This window comes from Poromitra crassiceps (assembly GCF_964638095.1).
Source record: "Poromitra crassiceps genome assembly, chromosome: 16".
NCBI classification, from domain to species: Eukaryota; Metazoa; Chordata; class Actinopteri; order Beryciformes; family Melamphaidae; genus Poromitra; species Poromitra crassiceps.
This window is the reverse complement of record NC_139645.1, coordinates 1,206,191-1,224,553: the sequence shown is the minus strand read 5'-3', so window position 1 is coordinate 1,224,553 and position 18,363 is coordinate 1,206,191. Positions and strand designations below refer to the sequence as shown.

The 18,363-nt window shown below is 45.8% G+C and overlaps 1 protein-coding gene across 1 annotated transcript in view; it reads left to right on the top strand.

Moving 5' to 3' along the window:
• Window positions 1–13,796, top strand: part of LOC310791166 (phosphorylase b kinase regulatory subunit alpha, liver isoform-like) — a gene marked incomplete at its 5' end in the record, with an annotated part of 43,550 nt that extends 29,754 nt beyond the window's left edge. Inside the window, 14 exons of the mRNA XM_083652859.1 lie at window positions 2,672–2,811; window positions 2,925–3,098; window positions 4,818–4,927; window positions 5,079–5,215; window positions 5,833–5,995; window positions 6,788–6,867; window positions 6,995–7,073; window positions 7,256–7,385; window positions 8,441–8,542; window positions 8,839–8,957; window positions 10,345–10,398; window positions 11,649–11,882; window positions 12,024–12,224; window positions 12,802–13,796. Of these exons, the coding sequence (XP_083508985.1) occupies window positions 2,672–2,811; window positions 2,925–3,098; window positions 4,818–4,927; window positions 5,079–5,215; window positions 5,833–5,995; window positions 6,788–6,867; window positions 6,995–7,073; window positions 7,256–7,385; window positions 8,441–8,542; window positions 8,839–8,957; window positions 10,345–10,398; window positions 11,649–11,882; window positions 12,024–12,224; window positions 12,802–12,975 (1,897 nt within the window). The 3' untranslated portion in view covers window positions 12,976–13,796. The remainder of the gene's footprint in view (window positions 1–2,671; window positions 2,812–2,924; window positions 3,099–4,817; window positions 4,928–5,078; window positions 5,216–5,832; window positions 5,996–6,787; window positions 6,868–6,994; window positions 7,074–7,255; window positions 7,386–8,440; window positions 8,543–8,838; window positions 8,958–10,344; window positions 10,399–11,648; window positions 11,883–12,023; window positions 12,225–12,801) is intronic.
• Window positions 13,797–18,363: the final 4,567 nt, after the last annotated feature.

Sequence of the window (18,363 nt, the reverse complement as noted above, 5' to 3'; positions counted from 1 at the left end):
TGTGTGTGTGCCTGCAGGGTGCAGGTGTTTATGAGTCCTGAGTGTGTGTGTGCCTGCAGGGTGCAGGTGTTTATTAGTCCTGAGTGTGCGTGTGCCTGCAGGGTGCAGGTGTTTATTAGTCCTGAGTGTGTGTGTGCCTGCAGGGTGCAGGTGTTTATGAGTCCTGAGTGTGTGTGTGCCTGCAGGGTGCAGGTGTTTATGAGTCCTGAGTGTGCGTGTGCCTGCAGGGTGCAGGTGTTTATGAGTCCTGAGTGTGTGTGTGCCTGCAGGGTGCAGGTGTTTATGAGTCCTGAGTGTGCGTGTGCCTGCAGGGTGCAGGTGTTTATTAGTCCTGAGTGTGTGTGTGCCTGCAGGGTGCAGGTGTTTATGAGTCCTGAGTGTGCGTGTGCCTGCAGGGTGCAGGTGTTTATTAGTCCTGAGTGTGTGTGTGCCTGCAGGGTGCAGGTGTTTATGAGTCCTGAGTGTGCGTGTGCCTGCAGTGCAGGTGTTTATGAGTCATGAGTGTGTGTGTGCCTGCAGGGTGCAGGTGTTTATGAGTCCTGAGTGTGCGTGTGCCTGCAGGGTGCAGGTGTTTATGAGTCCTGAGTGTGCGTGTGCCTGCAGGGTGCAGGTGTTTATGAGTCCTGAGTGTGCGTGTGCCTGCAGGGTGCAGGTGTTTATGAGTCATGTGTGTGTGTGTGTGCCTGCAGGGTGCAGGTGTTTATGAGTCATGTGTGTGTGTGTGCCTGCAGGGTGCAGGTGTTTATGAGTCATGTGTGTGTGTGTGTGCCTGCAGGGTGCAGGTGTTTATGAGTCCTGAGTGTGTGTGTGCCTGCAGGGTGCAGGTGTTTATGAGTCCTGAGTGTGTGTGTGCCTGCAGGGTGCAGGTGTTTATGAGTCATGTGTGTGTGTGTGTGTGCCTGCAGGGTGCAGGTGTTTATGAGTCCTGAGTGTGTGTGTGCCTGCAGGGTGCAGGTGTTTATGAGTCCTGAGTGTGCGTGTGCCTGCAGTGCAGGTGTTTATGAGTCATGTGTGTGTGTGTGTGCCTGCAGGGTGCAGGTGTTTATGAGTCCTGAGTGTGTGTGTGCCTGCAGGGTGCAGGTGTTTATGAGTCATGTGTGTGTGTGTGCCTGCAGGGTGCAGGTGTTTATGAGTCCTGAGTGTGTGTGTGCCTGCAGGGTGCAGGTGTTTATGAGTCCTGAGTGTGTGTGTGCCTGCAGGGTGCAGGTGTTTATGAGTCCTGAGTGTGTGTGTGCCTGCAGGGTGCAGGTGTTTATGAGTCCTGAGTGTGTGTGTGCCTGCAGGGTGCAGGTGTTTATGAGTCCTGAGTGTGTGTGTGCCTGCAGGGTGCAGGTGTTTATGAGTCCTGAGTGTGTGTGTGCCTGCAGGGTGCAGGTGTTTATGAGTCCTGAGTGTGCGTGTGCCTGCAGGGTGCAGGTGTTTATGAGTCCTGAGTGTGTGTGTGCCTGCAGGGTGCAGGTGTTTATGAGTCCTGAGTGTGTGTGTGCCTGCAGGGTGCAGGTGTTTATTAGTCCTGAGTGTGCGTGTGCCTGCAGGGTGCAGGTGTTTATTAGTCCTGAGTGTGTGTGTGCCTGCAGGGTGCAGGTGTTTATGAGTCCTGAGTGTGTGTGTGCCTGCAGGGTGCAGGTGTTTATGAGTCCTGAGTGTGCGTGTGCCTGCAGGGTGCAGGTGTTTATGAGTCCTGAGTGTGTGTGTGCCTGCAGGGTGCAGGTGTTTATGAGTCCTGAGTGTGCGTGTGCCTGCAGGGTGCAGGTGTTTATTAGTCCTGAGTGTGTGTGTGCCTGCAGGGTGCAGGTGTTTATGAGTCCTGAGTGTGCGTGTGCCTGCAGGGTGCAGGTGTTTATTAGTCCTGAGTGTGTGTGTGCCTGCAGGGTGCAGGTGTTTATGAGTCCTGAGTGTGCGTGTGCCTGCAGTGCAGGTGTTTATGAGTCATGAGTGTGTGTGTGCCTGCAGGGTGCAGGTGTTTATGAGTCCTGAGTGTGCGTGTGCCTGCAGGGTGCAGGTGTTTATGAGTCCTGAGTGTGCGTGTGCCTGCAGGGTGCAGGTGTTTATGAGTCCTGAGTGTGCGTGTGCCTGCAGGGTGCAGGTGTTTATGAGTCATGTGTGTGTGTGTGCCTGCAGGGTGCAGGTGTTTATGAGTCATGTGTGTGTGTGTGCCTGCAGGGTGCAGGTGTTTATGAGTCATGTGTGTGTGTGTGTGCCTGCAGGGTGCAGGTGTTTATGAGTCCTGAGTGTGTGTGTGCCTGCAGGGTGCAGGTGTTTATGAGTCCTGAGTGTGTGTGTGCCTGCAGGGTGCAGGTGTTTATGAGTCCTGAGTGTGTGTGTGCCTGCAGGGTGCAGGTGTTTATGAGTCATGAGTGTGCGTGTGCCTGCAGTGCAGGTGTTTATGAGTCCTGAGTGTGTGTGTGCCTGCAGGGTGCAGGTGTTTATGAGTCATGTGTGTGTGTGTGTGCCTGCAGGGTGCAGGTGTTTATGAGTCATGTGTGTGTGTGTGCCTGCAGGGTGCAGGTGTTTATGAGTCATGTGTGTGTGTGTGCCTGCAGGGTGCAGGTGTTTATGAGTCATGTGTGTGTGTGTGTGCCTGCAGGGTGCAGGTGTTTATGAGTCATGTGTGTGTGCGTGTGCCTGCAGTGCAGGTGTTTATGAGTCATGTGTGTGTGTGTGCCTGCAGGGTGCAGGTGTCAGACCTCTCCAGTTTCCAGACCACTTCCTTCCACACTCGACTCAGTTTCTTAGACGAGGAGAATGATGACAGCTTCCTGGAGGTGGAGGAAGAGGAAGAGGAGGAGGACAGCAGCTGTGGGCCTTCAGGTAGCCCACAAAGTGTTTGCATACAGAGGCAAGATTAGCCAATTAAGTGTAAGTATAAGTACTCAGGTGTATTTCAATCATAATTGATGGCTATTCTCTCCTCTCCTCTCCAGGCAGCTCAGAAGGCATGCTTGACCAGTACCTCACCCAGCTGCTGCACAGCACCACCACCAAGTGTCATCTCCCTCCCATCCAGCAGGGTGGGCTGCACCATGTCTTCAGTGCTGAACACACCACCAGAGACATCCTGTCTCTCATGGCCCAGGTTCAGGGCCTCCACATGCCCAGTGAGTTACCAAAAATCCAATGAATCGCCCAAGATTGTAGGTGAGGAAATCCTTATCCTCCTGTAAAACCAGCTATTGGCCATTGACAACTGACTGAACACGTGGCACGGTGGCGCCTCAGTCACAGCAAGAAGGTCCTGGGTTCGATTCCCACCTGGGTCGTACAAGAATCTAACCTGACGCTGCCAGACGGTTTAGCTCCACATTAACGTTTCACTAAACCAGTCGATCTGGGAATGCAGTAACCTGACCCGCTGACGGAGGCGGGCACTTTTTCCAAGCTACTTGGCAGGTGATTGGATGACCCATCTGTCTATCACCGCTGGTGCGTGTTAACTTCAACCAATCAGATCGCCATGCCTCTGACGTCACGTTTGCGACCGGTAGTCTATCATTGATTGAGTCCTCACCGTCCTCATCGTCGTAAAGTTGCCTTCGAAACATGACGTTAGATTATAACAAACTAGTTGTGTGGCTTAGCCTTCCCAAATGTTGAGGGTCGTTTTTTAGAATTTAATACATAGAATTGGGAACGTTACATTCAATTTCATTCAGACTGCCTGTCACTTCCGCGGCGGCAGCCATGTTGACGAGTGAAAAGAACTACAAAGACCATGTACCCACTACTTGCCCAGACGAGCCTAAGCCCGCCTAAGGCTGCCGCTGATTCGTCGAGCCGGCCATGGTTCGGCCAATCATCTTAACGGCCTGTGCATGACAAGATGGATTACGTCGAGAGAATCTCTTTTGATCTCGCGAGGTTATCCATCTTGCAAGCAAGGTTAACAAGAATCCCATGCGTGTGACTGCATGCATGTGTTGTGGTCGGTGTCATGTGACAAATAAAGACGGGTTTGTCCGTCTGGTTCTTCTTCTTCATCTACATAGACAACGTGATTGAGATGATCACATCTAGATGATCTCCAGCGCAGCTACAATGGTGGAGTCTGATAGCAGAAAATGTTTCAGCGATCTAAAACATTGAGGGTAAATGGCAGAATTTGGTGTCAGTCGCTCAGATTGGAAGAGCAGGCCTAGACTCGTCATTTTGCACTGCATTCAACAATCACATGGGGGAGACGTCCATCGTAGAAGAGAGACAGAGAAACCAGTTTCTCCACCGACAGGAGCTTCAATGGGCCAGAATGCAATGTAGCCACACGACATGTGTTTTGAGTCAAGAGACAAGAGTCTTGTTTTTCTCGACTGGCAGACCTCTCGCTTCACTAGTCACTATCACTCTCTCCACCAACAAGGGTATAACCCACAGCTGAAGAGAGAAAAATCACACCTCTTCTCTGGAGGTTGTCCAAAGGCATTCTGGGAAACGTAGGCTATCTGAAGCAGGAGTAGGCGAGGGCAGGTTGAAGGGAGAAATTACACTTTCACACCATCACAAAATAACTCCTGCAAGGCATCACATATTGACGATATTTAACCCATTGATACCTGATGCAGCATTTGTGTGTGTATCCCTTTAAGACCGCGTTAACGCGGTTCGCGGTCTTAAAGGGATACGCACACAAATGAGGGATATACACGCAAATGCTGCATCAGGTATCAATGGGTTAACAGTCTAGTATTTGAGGGTGGAACTTCCCTTTAATACTATGTTGTGCTCTCTCTCTCTCTCTCTGTCTCTCTCTCTCTGTCTCTCTCTCTCTCTCTCTCTCTCTCTCTCTCTCTCTCTCTCTCTCTCTCTCTCTCTCTCTCTCTCAGAGTCGTCCATGTATCTACCTGTGACTGTTGCCAGGACCAAACACCGCAGATCTCTCAACCTACTTGAAGTTCCCCATCCTCAGCAGGCCTCACACAAAAAGCAGCACAAGGTTGGCACAACACATCGCCGCACAAGCAACCTTGTTTCAACGTGGACTAAATAGCTCTGTATCTGTTACGTTGTAAGAGACTTAAGCATTTAGCCCTGCTTTTCTCTGATGCTTAAATTGTGTCACTGACTCTTACCTTCCCTCACACAAGTGTCACAGTGGTGCTGATCTGCACCTGCCTCGAGACGCGCAGGGCAACACAGACTTTGCCGGGCTGGTGAGGCAGCTGAGAGAGTGCCCCACTCTGCAGGACCAGGCAGACATCCTCTACATCCTGTACAGTATGAAGTATGCACACGGACGCACACACACACACACACACACACACACACGCGCGCGCACACACACACACACACACACACATAGTGTACCTCTTGGCACTCTAAGGCAGCGGTCACACTGGTCCATCAGAAAGCAGACAGAATGAGGCCATTTACACCTGGCATTAACATGCGTTTTGGGTGAACAGATTGCAATCCTTCTTCAATGTGTTTTGGGGGTGTTTACACCTGTACTTTCAAGTGATAAAAGACAATCTGATTGCAATCTGATCACCAAAAACGCATGTTAATGCCAGGTGTAAATGGCCTCAATGATTGATATATGATTGATTTTTGCCTGGTGGCCCGTTTGCAATGTCAACATGGTGGGCGTGGCAAAGTACAATAACGATGCTACTTCATAGAAAAACATAATTAACAGACTATACAGTTGCATAAGAAACGGACCTGGAAAACCTAAAACCATCCCAGTGTTAAACAGACCTGTCTTTATGGAAACTCAATGAAAATCAATTCAAATGAACATACAGGGACAGACAGTGTGGCCGCCACCAATCTGGTGGTGATTTAAAATAAATTGTTGTAATAATAACTGAGTGTTCTGTGCTGTCTACTGCTGAGCAGAGGAGCTGATTGGCTGGTTGAGGTGTGGGGCCCGGGCCAGGGCGGGGCTAGTGTGTACTCTCTGCTGGAGGAGCTGTATGTGCAGGCCGGAGCCTGTAAGGAGTGGGGCCTCATCAGATACATCTCTGGGATACTGCGCAAGAGAGTGGAGGTCCTGGCTGAGGTCAGTTTGTGCCATTTTCAGTGTAACAGTTTTCAAGGAGCTGTCCATCAGCAAGGCGTTTAATGTCGTCGTTTTTTAACAGTGTAATGATTTGGGCCGGCCCACTTGCAATACCTCCCTGGCCCACCAGAGGGCCGCGGCCCACAGGTTGAGAGTCGCTGATCTACAAAATGTCAACGTTCAGAAAAGTGTTATTTGATCTCCACACACTATGTAACCCACAGGCCTGACTTAGCCCTAAACCTAAATGTAAACCTAGCTCAGACTAGGGCTGGGTATTGGCAAGGAGCTCACGATATGATAGGCAGTTAGTTTAAAATGAGCAGCATGCCCTTATACAGTAATTTACTGAAAATTAAATTAGCTGTGTACCACCCAGGTAGTGTAATAATATGTACATCACTTTATGTTGATAATTTAGTGGACAAACTGAGTCAAAACTACTGAGTTTTGAGTTGCTGTTACTGAACGTACTGAAATAAAAAGTATTTGTATTGTGTCACTGAACACACGGCTGTGCAAAAAATCAATATGACGATATATCACGATATTTTTCTGAAATATCGATACAGTATTGTGGGGGGAAAATATTGCGATATATTGCTGTATCGATTTTATTGCACAGCCCTAGCTCAGACACTGAATATTCTAGAGACAAATGTTCTCACAATTATGAATATCAGTTCGACTTTTGAGTGTTATTGTCACTTGATAGGAAGTTGTGTATATCAACACTGGACTGTATAAAGTGTGACTTATTGTTTTTACTTGTTTTTTATTGTTATTCCACAGGCCTGCACAGATCTTATCTCCCATAATAAGCAGCTGACAGTGGGTCTACCTCCTGAACCCAGGGAAAGAGTTATCACAGCGTAAGTTATCTGGTAGACAGCCACACCAGTAAAAAACTGGTGTGACTGTAGTGAATTAAGGTTTAGGCTTAGTTGAAATAATGATTGGAGAGTAAACCGAGTCTTCCTCCTTCCTGTCTCTGTCCAGTCCGCTTCCTCCCGAGGAGCTGAACACTCTGATCTATGAAGCCAGTGGTCAGGACATCAGTATAGCTGTACTCACTCAGGTACAACTTCAAAGTCAACTATAGGGCTTCTTCAAGATCTCTTGAAGGCACTGATCTTAATGGCATTAACTGTGTGTGTGTGTGTGTGTGTGTGTGTGTGTGTGTGTGTGTGTGTGTGTGTGTGTGTGTGTGTGTGTGTGTGTGTGTGTGTGTGTGTGTGTGTGTGTGTGTGTTGGTCATAGGAAATCATGGTCTATCTAGCTATGTACGTGCGCTCACAGCCTGCTCTGTTTGGGGACATGCTCAGACTCAGGATAGGACTCATCATGCAAGTGATGGCCACTGAGCTGGCTCGCAGCCTACACTGCTCTGGTAGGAAGCACACACACACGCACACACACACAGACGCACACACACACACACACACACAGACACACACACACACACAGACGCACACACACACACACACACACACACACAGACGCACACACACACACACACACACACACACACACACACAGACGCACACACACACACATGTGTGTGTGTGTGTGTGTGTGTGTGTGTGTGTGTGTGTGTGTGTGTGTGTGTGTGTGTGTGTGTGTGTGTGTGTGTGTGTGTGTGTGTGTTGGTCATAGGAAATCATGGTCTATCTAGCTATGTACGTGCGCTCACAGCCTGCTCTGTTTGGGGACATGCTCAGACTCAGGATAGGACTCATCATGCAAGTGATGGCCACTGAGCTGGCTCGCAGCCTACACTGCTCTGGTAGGAAGCACACACACACGCACACACACACAGACGCACACACACACACACACACACAGACACACACACACACACAGACGCACACACACACACACACACACACACACAGACGCACACACACACACACACACACACACACACACACACAGACGCACACACACACACACACACACAGACGCACACACACACACAGACGCACACCCACACACACACACACACACACACACACACACACACAGACGCACACCCACACACACACACACACACACACACACACACAGACGCACACACACACACACACAGACGCACACACACACACACACACACACACACACACACACACACACACACACAGACGCACACACACACACACACACACACACACACACACACACACAGACGCACACACACACACACACACACACACACACACACACACAGACGCACACACACACACACACACACACACACACACACAGACGCACACACACACACACACACACACACACACACACACACACACAGACGCACACACACACACACACACACACACACACACACACACACAGACACACACACACACACACACACACACTACACACACACACAGAAAAGGACCCTCTACAATAGGAATGGAAATGTGTGTCATACTTGTGTAGGTGAGGAGGCCTCTGAGAGCCTGATGAGCCTGAGTCCGTCCGACATGAAGAACCTGCTGCATCACATCCTCAGTGGCAAAGAGTTTGGAGTGGAGAAAAGCAGTGAGTCTCTTCCCAATTGTTTTCAGTTTGGGTACCACTGGTATAGAGGGATGGAGAGAGAGTGAGACGAGGAATGAGGTAGGATGAGACAGGTCAGAATGAGGTAGGATGAGACAGGTCAGAATGAGGTAGGATGAGACAGGTCAGAATGAGGTAGGATGAGACAGGTCAGAATGAGGTGAAGGCCGATAGAGCCAATGAGAGAGATGAAACGGATAAATTGATGGACAAGGAAGTGGGGAAAAGGTGAAAGGATGATTTGACAGCATGATCATGTTTGTCTCTCCATGCATCAGTGCGCCCCGTCCAGTCAGCAACCAGCAGCCCTGCCATCTCCATCCATGAGCTCGGCCACACTGGAGCCACCAAGACGGAACGCACAGGACTACGCAAGCTGAAGAGCCAGATGAAGCAGGTGACGAGCTCACAGCATCAAACAGATGTACCATCAGAAACTGAAAACCTGTATAAATATGGAATGCTGTGGCGCGTGCTTTGCTATTATTGATCTATCAATCACCCTGTAGTTTTTCTCAGAATAACGCTCTCCTTGGTTCTGATTGCAGCTGGATGACTCTCGGCCGCTGAGTGTGGGTTGGGTTTGATAACGTCTGTGGGCATGTTCTCGTCTCTAACCGCTAAACAACAGAGTCGCTGGCTAAACCCTATTCATAAACCACATGCTGCCTCTATCACATTTTGACATATTCGTGAGCTAGATGATCACAATGTGAATTGAGATCTTCATTAAGCCGCTTTCACGAATAGACCCTTTTCACGGGGGCCATTTTGTGTCGAAAAGACAGGGTAAACACAGGTGCAAGCAAATAAATGAATGATGAAATAATCATTCATTCATTCATTCACAGGTGCAAGCAAAACACTAACGAGGGTTTCCCTCATTAGTGTTTTGGTTGCACCTGTGTTTTCCCTTAGCCTGGTAAACCAGCCGGTCACCTGAACTCACATTTCATTTGGTTCTTCGTTCCCGTCTGGCCTGAAGCCTTCTCAACAGTCTTAGCAGTGGGCTAGGGTTTTTATTGTTTTTTATTGTTGGGCGGGTGTACTTGCCTTGACAGACAACTCCTTCAGCCAATCAGCGTTGGATCCAGTCAAACCCAAATCCACGCGGGAGAATGGCAAAAACATTTTCCGCCCAGAAACTGCGCTGTTGCGGCGATACTCCTGTACTTGTTTAATTGTTGTCATTGAGTCTATTTCTGCAATAACTGCACTTTATGGCTGTTTAAACTCGTCAAACGTTGGCATTACTTCTCGAGGCAGACAGGCAAGGAGGCAGCCATTACTGTTTTGCTAGCGACGTTCCTGATTGGCCGGTTACGATGTCAACTACGAGGCGGGTCGCTGATTGGCTCGTCCGCTTTGCAGTTTCTGCAGAAAGCCCTCCCAGAGTTGAGGCCAGACGGTCTGGTAGAACAAAATGAAATGTGAGCTCACGTGACCGGCTGGTTTACCAGGCTAGTTTTCCCTGCTTTTTCGACACAAAATGGCCCCCGTGAAAAGGGTCTATCCATCCCTCTCACAGCGCTTTATCATTTCAGCATGGTGGCATCATTTGTTTGTTGAATGGTCTTGTTCGTAATTATTTCCAAGAGTCTTTCTTCCACATCAGGTGCCTGTTGTACTGTTGACTTACATTGTTCATTTCATAGACCAAACATTTATGAATCAAATGTGCTGTGATATCATCTGGAGTCTAGTGTGAGAATGAGATGCCGTCTCAAACTCACTCATGAATTGAAGTACGATTCCTGTCATCTGTCATCCATGTCCATCTGTAGATCTTTGGTGGAGGTCTTTCCACCGGTAGCAACGTCACCTCTCCCCGCTCGACGGTAAACATTTCACCCTACAGCACATCTGCTTCAGTTCAACTTTTGTTTGCCTCGGCCTACCTAAAGTAGCCGTAGTTATTAGATATTGATTATAGACATCCTAAAGGCATTCTCCATTCATATTTCATATTTCATGTTGGTCCAATAGGCAGCACGTGTCTTAATGTGTCGGCTTAATTAAAGGAGATTTATTTTTATTTATTTTTTACTAACTGGACCTTATTTTCACCTTAGTTGATCTTAAATCGTATCTATTTGAGGCGGGCTAACGTTATATTGATTACAATATAACGTATTTATAACGGGGGCCATACAACAGGAGCTTCTACTGTATCTCTACCAATGAGACACACAGAGACAGGCTGAACACGCTGCAGGAAGCTAAATACACTGTTCATTTTCTCATTGTCTCTAAGATAGAATAAGCATATGAGCCACTGTGTGGCAGAAAATAAGCTATTTATAGGATGTAAATGCAGTGCACAGTTACCACATGGCCATGTGGCCTCTGTTCCAGGCCATTCTAACTCTATACTGCATTATTTTCAGACATTTCTGTTCTGGGTTACTAGTATAAGATCAACTAAGCTGAAAAAAAACAGAATTCTCCTTTAACTATATTGCATTGCCAAGTGTGCTATTAGCTATAGCATGATGTTGATGTTCTTGCATGTTGGTTGCATGGACTGTATGACTGCATCAGTGTTAGAAGAGCCATGTTTCATGTGTGTGGGAGAGAGAGAGACACACAGAGAGTGAAAGAGAGTCAACACTTACAGATCCTTTCCAAAAAATTAGAATATCATGGAAAAGTTGTTTTTTTCCATAATTCCTTTCAAAAAGTGAAACTTTCATAGATTATAGATTCATTACACACAAAGTGAAATATTTCTAGCTTATATTTGTTTCATTTTTGTTTCATTTCAGATGTATGAAAATACACCCTAACCCTAACCCTAAAAAGTATTAAAAATATAATATTTGTTTCATTTTTCATAATTTTGGCCTACAGCTTCAGAAAACCCCCAAAACAGTATTTCAAGAATTTTGAATGGTGTGAAGAAAATCAGCAGTTACTTCTCAGTTATGACTGACTCCAGCCTCAGTCCACTCCCTCTGAATCTCTGCCAAATTTTTTTAATCGTCTTTGCTTGACAATCCGCTGAAGCCCACGTTCATCCATGGTATTTCCATGATATTCAAAATTTTTGGAAAGGATCTGTATATAACTTGTTGTCCTCCATCCACAGCGTTGTAGCAGTCCCTCCACCCCTAGCGGGATCCTGTCTCCGGTGGGCACTGGTCCAGGTGACGGACAGCTGCACTGGGAGGAGAGGCAGGGTCAGTGGCTGAGGAGGCGCAGGCTGGACGGGGCGATCAACAGAGTGCCGATGGGTTTCTACCAGAAGGTCTGGAAGATCCTCCAGAAGTGCCACGGCCTGTCCATCGATGGCTACGTCTTGCCCTCCTCTACCACTCGAGAGGTAGAAGAAGCCTCCGATCTGAGCGAGATCTAGAACTGAGAGGCATTCGTTTTCTCTTGGTTCACTGTCGTACGTCTCTACAGTCCGATGAGCTGGCTTTAGGGCTTCATGGGTGTGTTGACTTCTGTTTGTGCACTGCAGATGACAGAGGGAGAGATCAAGTTTGCCGTCCAAGTGGAGTCGGTGCTGAACCACGTCCCTCAACCAGAATACCGGCAGCTACTGGTGGAGACTGTGATGGTTCTGGGCCTGGTTGCCGATGTGGATGTGGACAACATTGGCGGCATCATCCACGTAGACCGCATCCTACACATGGCCAATGAGCTCTTCCTCACTGACCAGGTACTACCACCTTCTGCACTGCGTCGACATTAATATAACACAATAGAGAGGCAAAGTGAACGTCACTTCCTGCTTCATCAGCACTGTACCAGAGATTTCCATCCGCCATTTATTTTCCCATAGACATTTCGTAAAATGCGTATAATTTTTTTTTACTAGGTCAAACCAAACGGTTCAGATATATTTAGAATTGGGAGACCATAGAACTCAGACCAAACTTAGGACTTCATGGGTGTGTTGACTTGTGTTTGTGCACTGCAGATGACAGAGCAAAACTCAGACCAAAACTTAAAAAACAACATCGAAAAAATATTTTCTTTAAATCCACCGTTTTTTTTGTCAGAGTGAAATGTTATGTGGTCTCTACTGTTTCTAAATATATCTGAACCGTTTGGTTTTACCAAGTAAAACAATTTTTATAAGCATTTTACGAAATGCCTATGGGAAAATAAATGGCGGATGAAAATCTCTGGTAGAGTGCTGAAGCAGGAAGTGACGTTCCACTTTGGCTCTCTGGACAGGGGCATTTATTTTGCACATAAACTGCCATCACTTACTTTGACCTCTCCATCCCCAGAAATCCCACAGTGCTAATGACTATTTTCTGGAGAGGGACCCAGCCACCGGCATCTGCAACTTCTTCTTTGACAGCGCCCCTAGTGGCAGCTATGGCACCATGACCTATCTGTCCAAAGCTGTGGTCACGTACATCCAAGACTTCCTACCGAGTTCCAGCTGCCTGATGCAGTGAAGGCTCGGACCAGCAGGTGTCACTGTTCCTGACAGATGTTGTAGCATGACATGTAGGTCAAATCTGAAGAGATGCGTTGTGTAACCGAAGGATCCACTGACCAGAGGCAGCAAAGCTTCTTATTATCGGCTCATATAATTAACATGGTGCTTGTTTAATTAACTTCATAATGAGTATTTGATTCAATGAATGCTATAGCTCTAATATATTGAGGTAACGCATCGCCTTGGCAGCTGATTGCAAACCACTATTTTATTTAATTTGTGACCCTATTTATTACTTTTAACATGCTGCTCAAATACGATATAGTTACAGCCAATAACTAACATGCATAGCATGAATATATCTTACCAAGACAGCAGGTATGTTTGCACTCTTAGTCTTGTATGTGTGAGGATTTAGCCTCAATTACATGAGCAGTTAACTGTCCTATGATTGGATATGCCTATCTGTTTTTGTGACCAAGTGTTTTTAAATCCTAATTTTGCGGAATGCCACAGGAGATTGTGTTTGTCTGTGCTATGTTGTTTGTATTGTACATTGAGTGAAAAATAATCTGAAAATGTGTCCATCTGTCTTCATACAGTATGAATGTGACACCTCTGGTATGTCTTGTACGTATTTACTGACGCCCACGTCGTTACCATAGCAACCCATGCACTTGAAAATCAGATTTGTGGCAGTGCAGACCAAGCCCCCAGGAATAGCGCTGGGCTGTGAAGCCATTTGAACATGGTGGCGAAGCTCTGTATTGCAAGTCATGTGACGCCATGCAGCCCAGAAAGGAAAATTCCCATCCACTTGCATGGGAACCCCGGCAGCTGTTAAACCCAGGGGAATATTTTTCGGGTGTCACTCAAAGTATAAAACGACTCTTTTAATGATCAAATAATTGTTTATGGAGCATTTTTTCTTCAGAAGCCACTAAGAGCCGTATACGGTTGTATTTTCTTCATCTACATCTACATCCATGGGTGGGAGGGGTGGGAGACGTCATGGAACACATGCGCACTTCGCCTTGGGCCGCATGGTCAGGAAGTAAAACCAGGAAGAAAAACCCCCCATGATGGCTTCATGCTCCAGTGAGCAGCCTCCGTCCGAATGCATGGGTGGGGGTGGCTCATCCCCTATCCAGTTATTTTAATACATCTGTGGTGCAGACACACTCCCAAATCAGATTTGGGAAACCAATCAAGGTAATCATGATCAATGACTTTATCAGCAAATCAGATTTGCCTGTAATGTGAACACGGCCTTTGAATCTGGCCTGGGATCTGTGTCACATGTCATTCCCCTCTCTTTCCTGACTATCAGCTAGCCAAATCAAGTGAAGGCATAAAAGGGGAACATAGCCTCGTCCTCACAGTTTCTAGTTTGGCAAAAGTTGCCATTTTATCCTTGAACTCTTGCCCCACAACACGCCTGCGCACAGTGAAGCCCTGCAGGGCTTACGGGCGTAAAAAGCCTGAAGGATCTGCTTGACCTCAGCCTGTACGAGTGCTGCTGTTAGATGACCGCTTAGGTCACATGACCATTATGAATTTAACTATGTCTTAGGTCACATGACCATATGAACTAAACTGTGTCTCAGGAAGACGACAGGTGTACGGCTCTAAGACACTTTAAAGTAAACTAAGCATATGAGCTCAAAGGTAAGAAGGCCTGAGAGATCATGAGAAGGTCAGCTGTTCCATTAGCTGAAGAAGTCTTGTCGTGTTTGTCCAGACAATCTCCCTTAGACACACACCTGTATTGCACCATATGGATAGATAGATAGATAGATAGATATATCTTTATTTTTGTGTCACTCCTCAACAAACAAATATGGTATAAAAAACAGCAAAAAGTGCATTAAAAAGTTGGGGACCACTCACATGGAGTTGTGAGACACAATACAATTCAAAACAATAAAAGATAAAAACATACATACAAGTACTATTACACAGAAAATACAGTTGGCAATACAATTATGTAAAAGGAAGGGGCAGTTTATTGGGCGGTGCTCATGAAGGCTACTCTTCTTTTTAGGATGAGGTGGCAGGCCTTGGCACATTCATTTATACCGTGTTCACCAGCTAAAATTTTACGCAATTTATTTATGTCATCAAGGTCATTAAAATTCTCATAGTGTTTTGATAGAAAAATAAAAAGATCAGCGCGAATGTCGTTGTAAAGTGGATGGATGTGTGTGTGTGTGCGCGCGTGCACATAGAGGCACAGTGACAAGTCCAGACAGATGTGGGATCAGTGTGAGCTATGCACACAGTATCACACCCTGGTCTCATTCAACTGCTGCAGCCTACAGCTTCAGTAATACCACAAATACAACGATCCAGAAGTTTGGCCCTCCTTCATACAATCAATCAATCAATCAATCAATCAATCAATCAATCAATCAATCAATCAATCAATCAATCAATCTTTATTAGCAGACACAAGGTCCAATAAAAACACAGTAAAAAAAAAAAAACACCACATCAAACAATTAAACAATTAACATCAGCAGATCAAAAAAGACTACAATAAGAGCCTGTACCAATGAGCCCAAGTGCTGGACTGATACTTAATTGCACTAAAACTGGGCTGAGTCAGAAGCAAGATTATGATATTCTGAGAAACATTCAGACGACAAATAAATGTATAGGTCAGGTTTCTCAGTAGGGCATGAAAGGTATTGACCCCTACACCACAAAACATTTCACTGGCACTACAACACCTTGGCCTCCCAAGCAGTATTCTCATACAGTCATTGTAGGCCACCTGCAGTTTCTGAATGCTAGCCTGCTTAAACTTGACCCACAAGGGGGCAGTATAAAGCGATGTACAATAGGCTTTGAACAGGGTTATCTTAATCTCTTCAGAGCAGAAATAAAACTTCTTTCTCAGCATATTTGCTTGTGCATACAACATACGTCGCTGTCTATACATGTCATCGTCATCACTCATATATGATCATTAATGATGTGGCCCAGATATTTTAGTACTGCTACACACATCCAGCACATACAGTCACTATGAATTAAAAACAACAACATAACAATACAACAATTTAGGTCTATTAATATACCAGATGTGTAGTTTTGAATGCAATAGCTTTAAACTGTCAAATGACAGTGACATGGTAGTAGCTAGCCTAGGTAAGATTAAGAGATTTGACATCACAGAAAGCATCCATTGCTATTTTTTTTTTAAATAGCCTACTATTAATTAAAAAAATTTTAAAGGGACAATCTCAATGGCCAAGGGCCAGCGTGCTCTCCTTAAGTCCGCCCGGGTTGGTAAGTAGTGTGGTTACACACCACACCACCTCCCCGTGTCGCTGGCCAGGGGGGAATCGAACCCGGGGCGGTAGTCGAGTCTCTTTATATCAAAGTCGAACACGCTAACCAGTCGGCCAAGGAGACAGTCCCGATATTTGTTATTCTTACCCCTGTGCCATTATCACACAGATCACCACCACCTAACCTTCCTTCCGTCGCTGTCCATTCAATGAACAAACGAAGTGCAGACAATTTATAATAGACCACATGAATGTTGTGACAAAAGTTCACAAAACTAACAGATAGCAAGAAGTCCTCTCGCAAACTGCTTCAAGGATGGGCGGGTTTACAGAAAGTGACCACGCCCATTTATTTGACAGAAAGGGAGGGGGGGGGGGCATGGGGGGAGACAGGTGAGGTAGTCTATCCCAGAGCCATGGCCTAGCCGATTTAATTAGCGTTTGTAAATGAGGCATTGGATAAAAACTTCAAAGCTGCTTCAACCCACGAGGACTTGAAAACATAACCGTTAACCTACTGAAGAAACTGCAGGTAGCCTACTGTAGTAGGCTACAGAGTTCATAGATAGGCTACATGATGTCCTTCTGATTTGTTGAAAAGGGCAAATTAAAGCTGAGTGACCCAGCATTCATTATTTTTGGCCCATTATGTTTGTTAGCTAAGAGACTCTCTAGTTTGAGTTAGTATGGCCGTTAGAGAGTTTTCTACCAAAATTGTATTACGTAGCTTTTTTCTCCCTTCCACCACCTCAGCCCCATAAACAACTGACACCCACACTTCCATTTGGCACAAGTCGACATGCTGTCCTCCTGCAAAATTTGTTCATTTCATTCAGTGTTTAGGAGATTGATGCTCCCAGAGACCAGACCAGCATGTGTGTGTATTAGTTTTCTAATTCAATTAAGTACTACGTGAACTTATATTGTCTTCTGTGTATACATTAAGCATAGTGTCATGAACTTATATTGTCTTCTGTGTATACATTAAGCATAGTGTCATTAAACGTCAGTTATTTTATTAGAAAGCCACCACCAATATTTGTAGTTTTCATGTGACACAAATGGGTGTGAAAAATAAAAATGAAATAAGACTAGAATTCCTAATCTCACCTGCTGTGCGGGCTTGCAGCCACTGCATGTCGCATACGCAGCTTGCCCGCTACGCGGCCTCGCCTATCATCACTGATGACATCATCACTGAACTTATCCTCAGCCAGGAAGGATGGCATCACTGATGACATCACATCATTAGGTAATTAGGGCAATCACCTAATTAAAAAATCTGGCTCCATCAGGACCTGATATATATGTGTGTGTGTGTGTGTGTGTGTGTGTGTGTGTGTGTGTGTGTGTGTGTGTGTGTGTGTGTGTGTAGCCTATGTATAGGCTATGTGTATATATATATATATATATATATATATAGAGAGAGAGAGAGGTAGATAGATATAGATATGTAAGATATGTATGTATATATTTATTTATTATGAATTGCTGGTGCTATCACTTTAAGAGGTCGCAGGTTTGTGACGTCAATACTGCGCCAGCAGAGACCGTTTTCTTTCCATTTTCTTCTTTCCATGGCAGAGACAGAAGAGGCTTGATTTGAATGCTCCTGTACGTAATCTCTCATTTATTTATCATGGTTTGTAGACGGGTTTTCTGTGTTTATATCTATATTTACAGCCTATGGTTTATATGGAGAAAAAGGTGGCATTCTGGTGACAAGATACCAGGGCAGACACAGAATCTCTAGATGCAGCTATGTGGCTCTTTTACAAGGCGCTCGGAGGAGAGTCAGGAGAGTGTACAGAGTAGACCTTTCTGTATTGTTGTATTGATTTGTAACTACAGGTATGTGCACTCTGTTCCTTTGTTTCAACTCCAGCTGACTTCCTGTAGCACTGTTTGCTAGTACAATTCCAAACTGTTCAGCAACACCATTCCATGAAAACCGTCTATAACGTTACTGTGACATTTAGCATGTTTCTAATTCATATTATATAACGTTAATAAAATGCATTGAGCATTTAATGTTATTTTATTTATTTTCACAGTCTTATCGAAAAGCACTTTTGCTGTTAATATCAGTCAAATATGCTATGCAACAT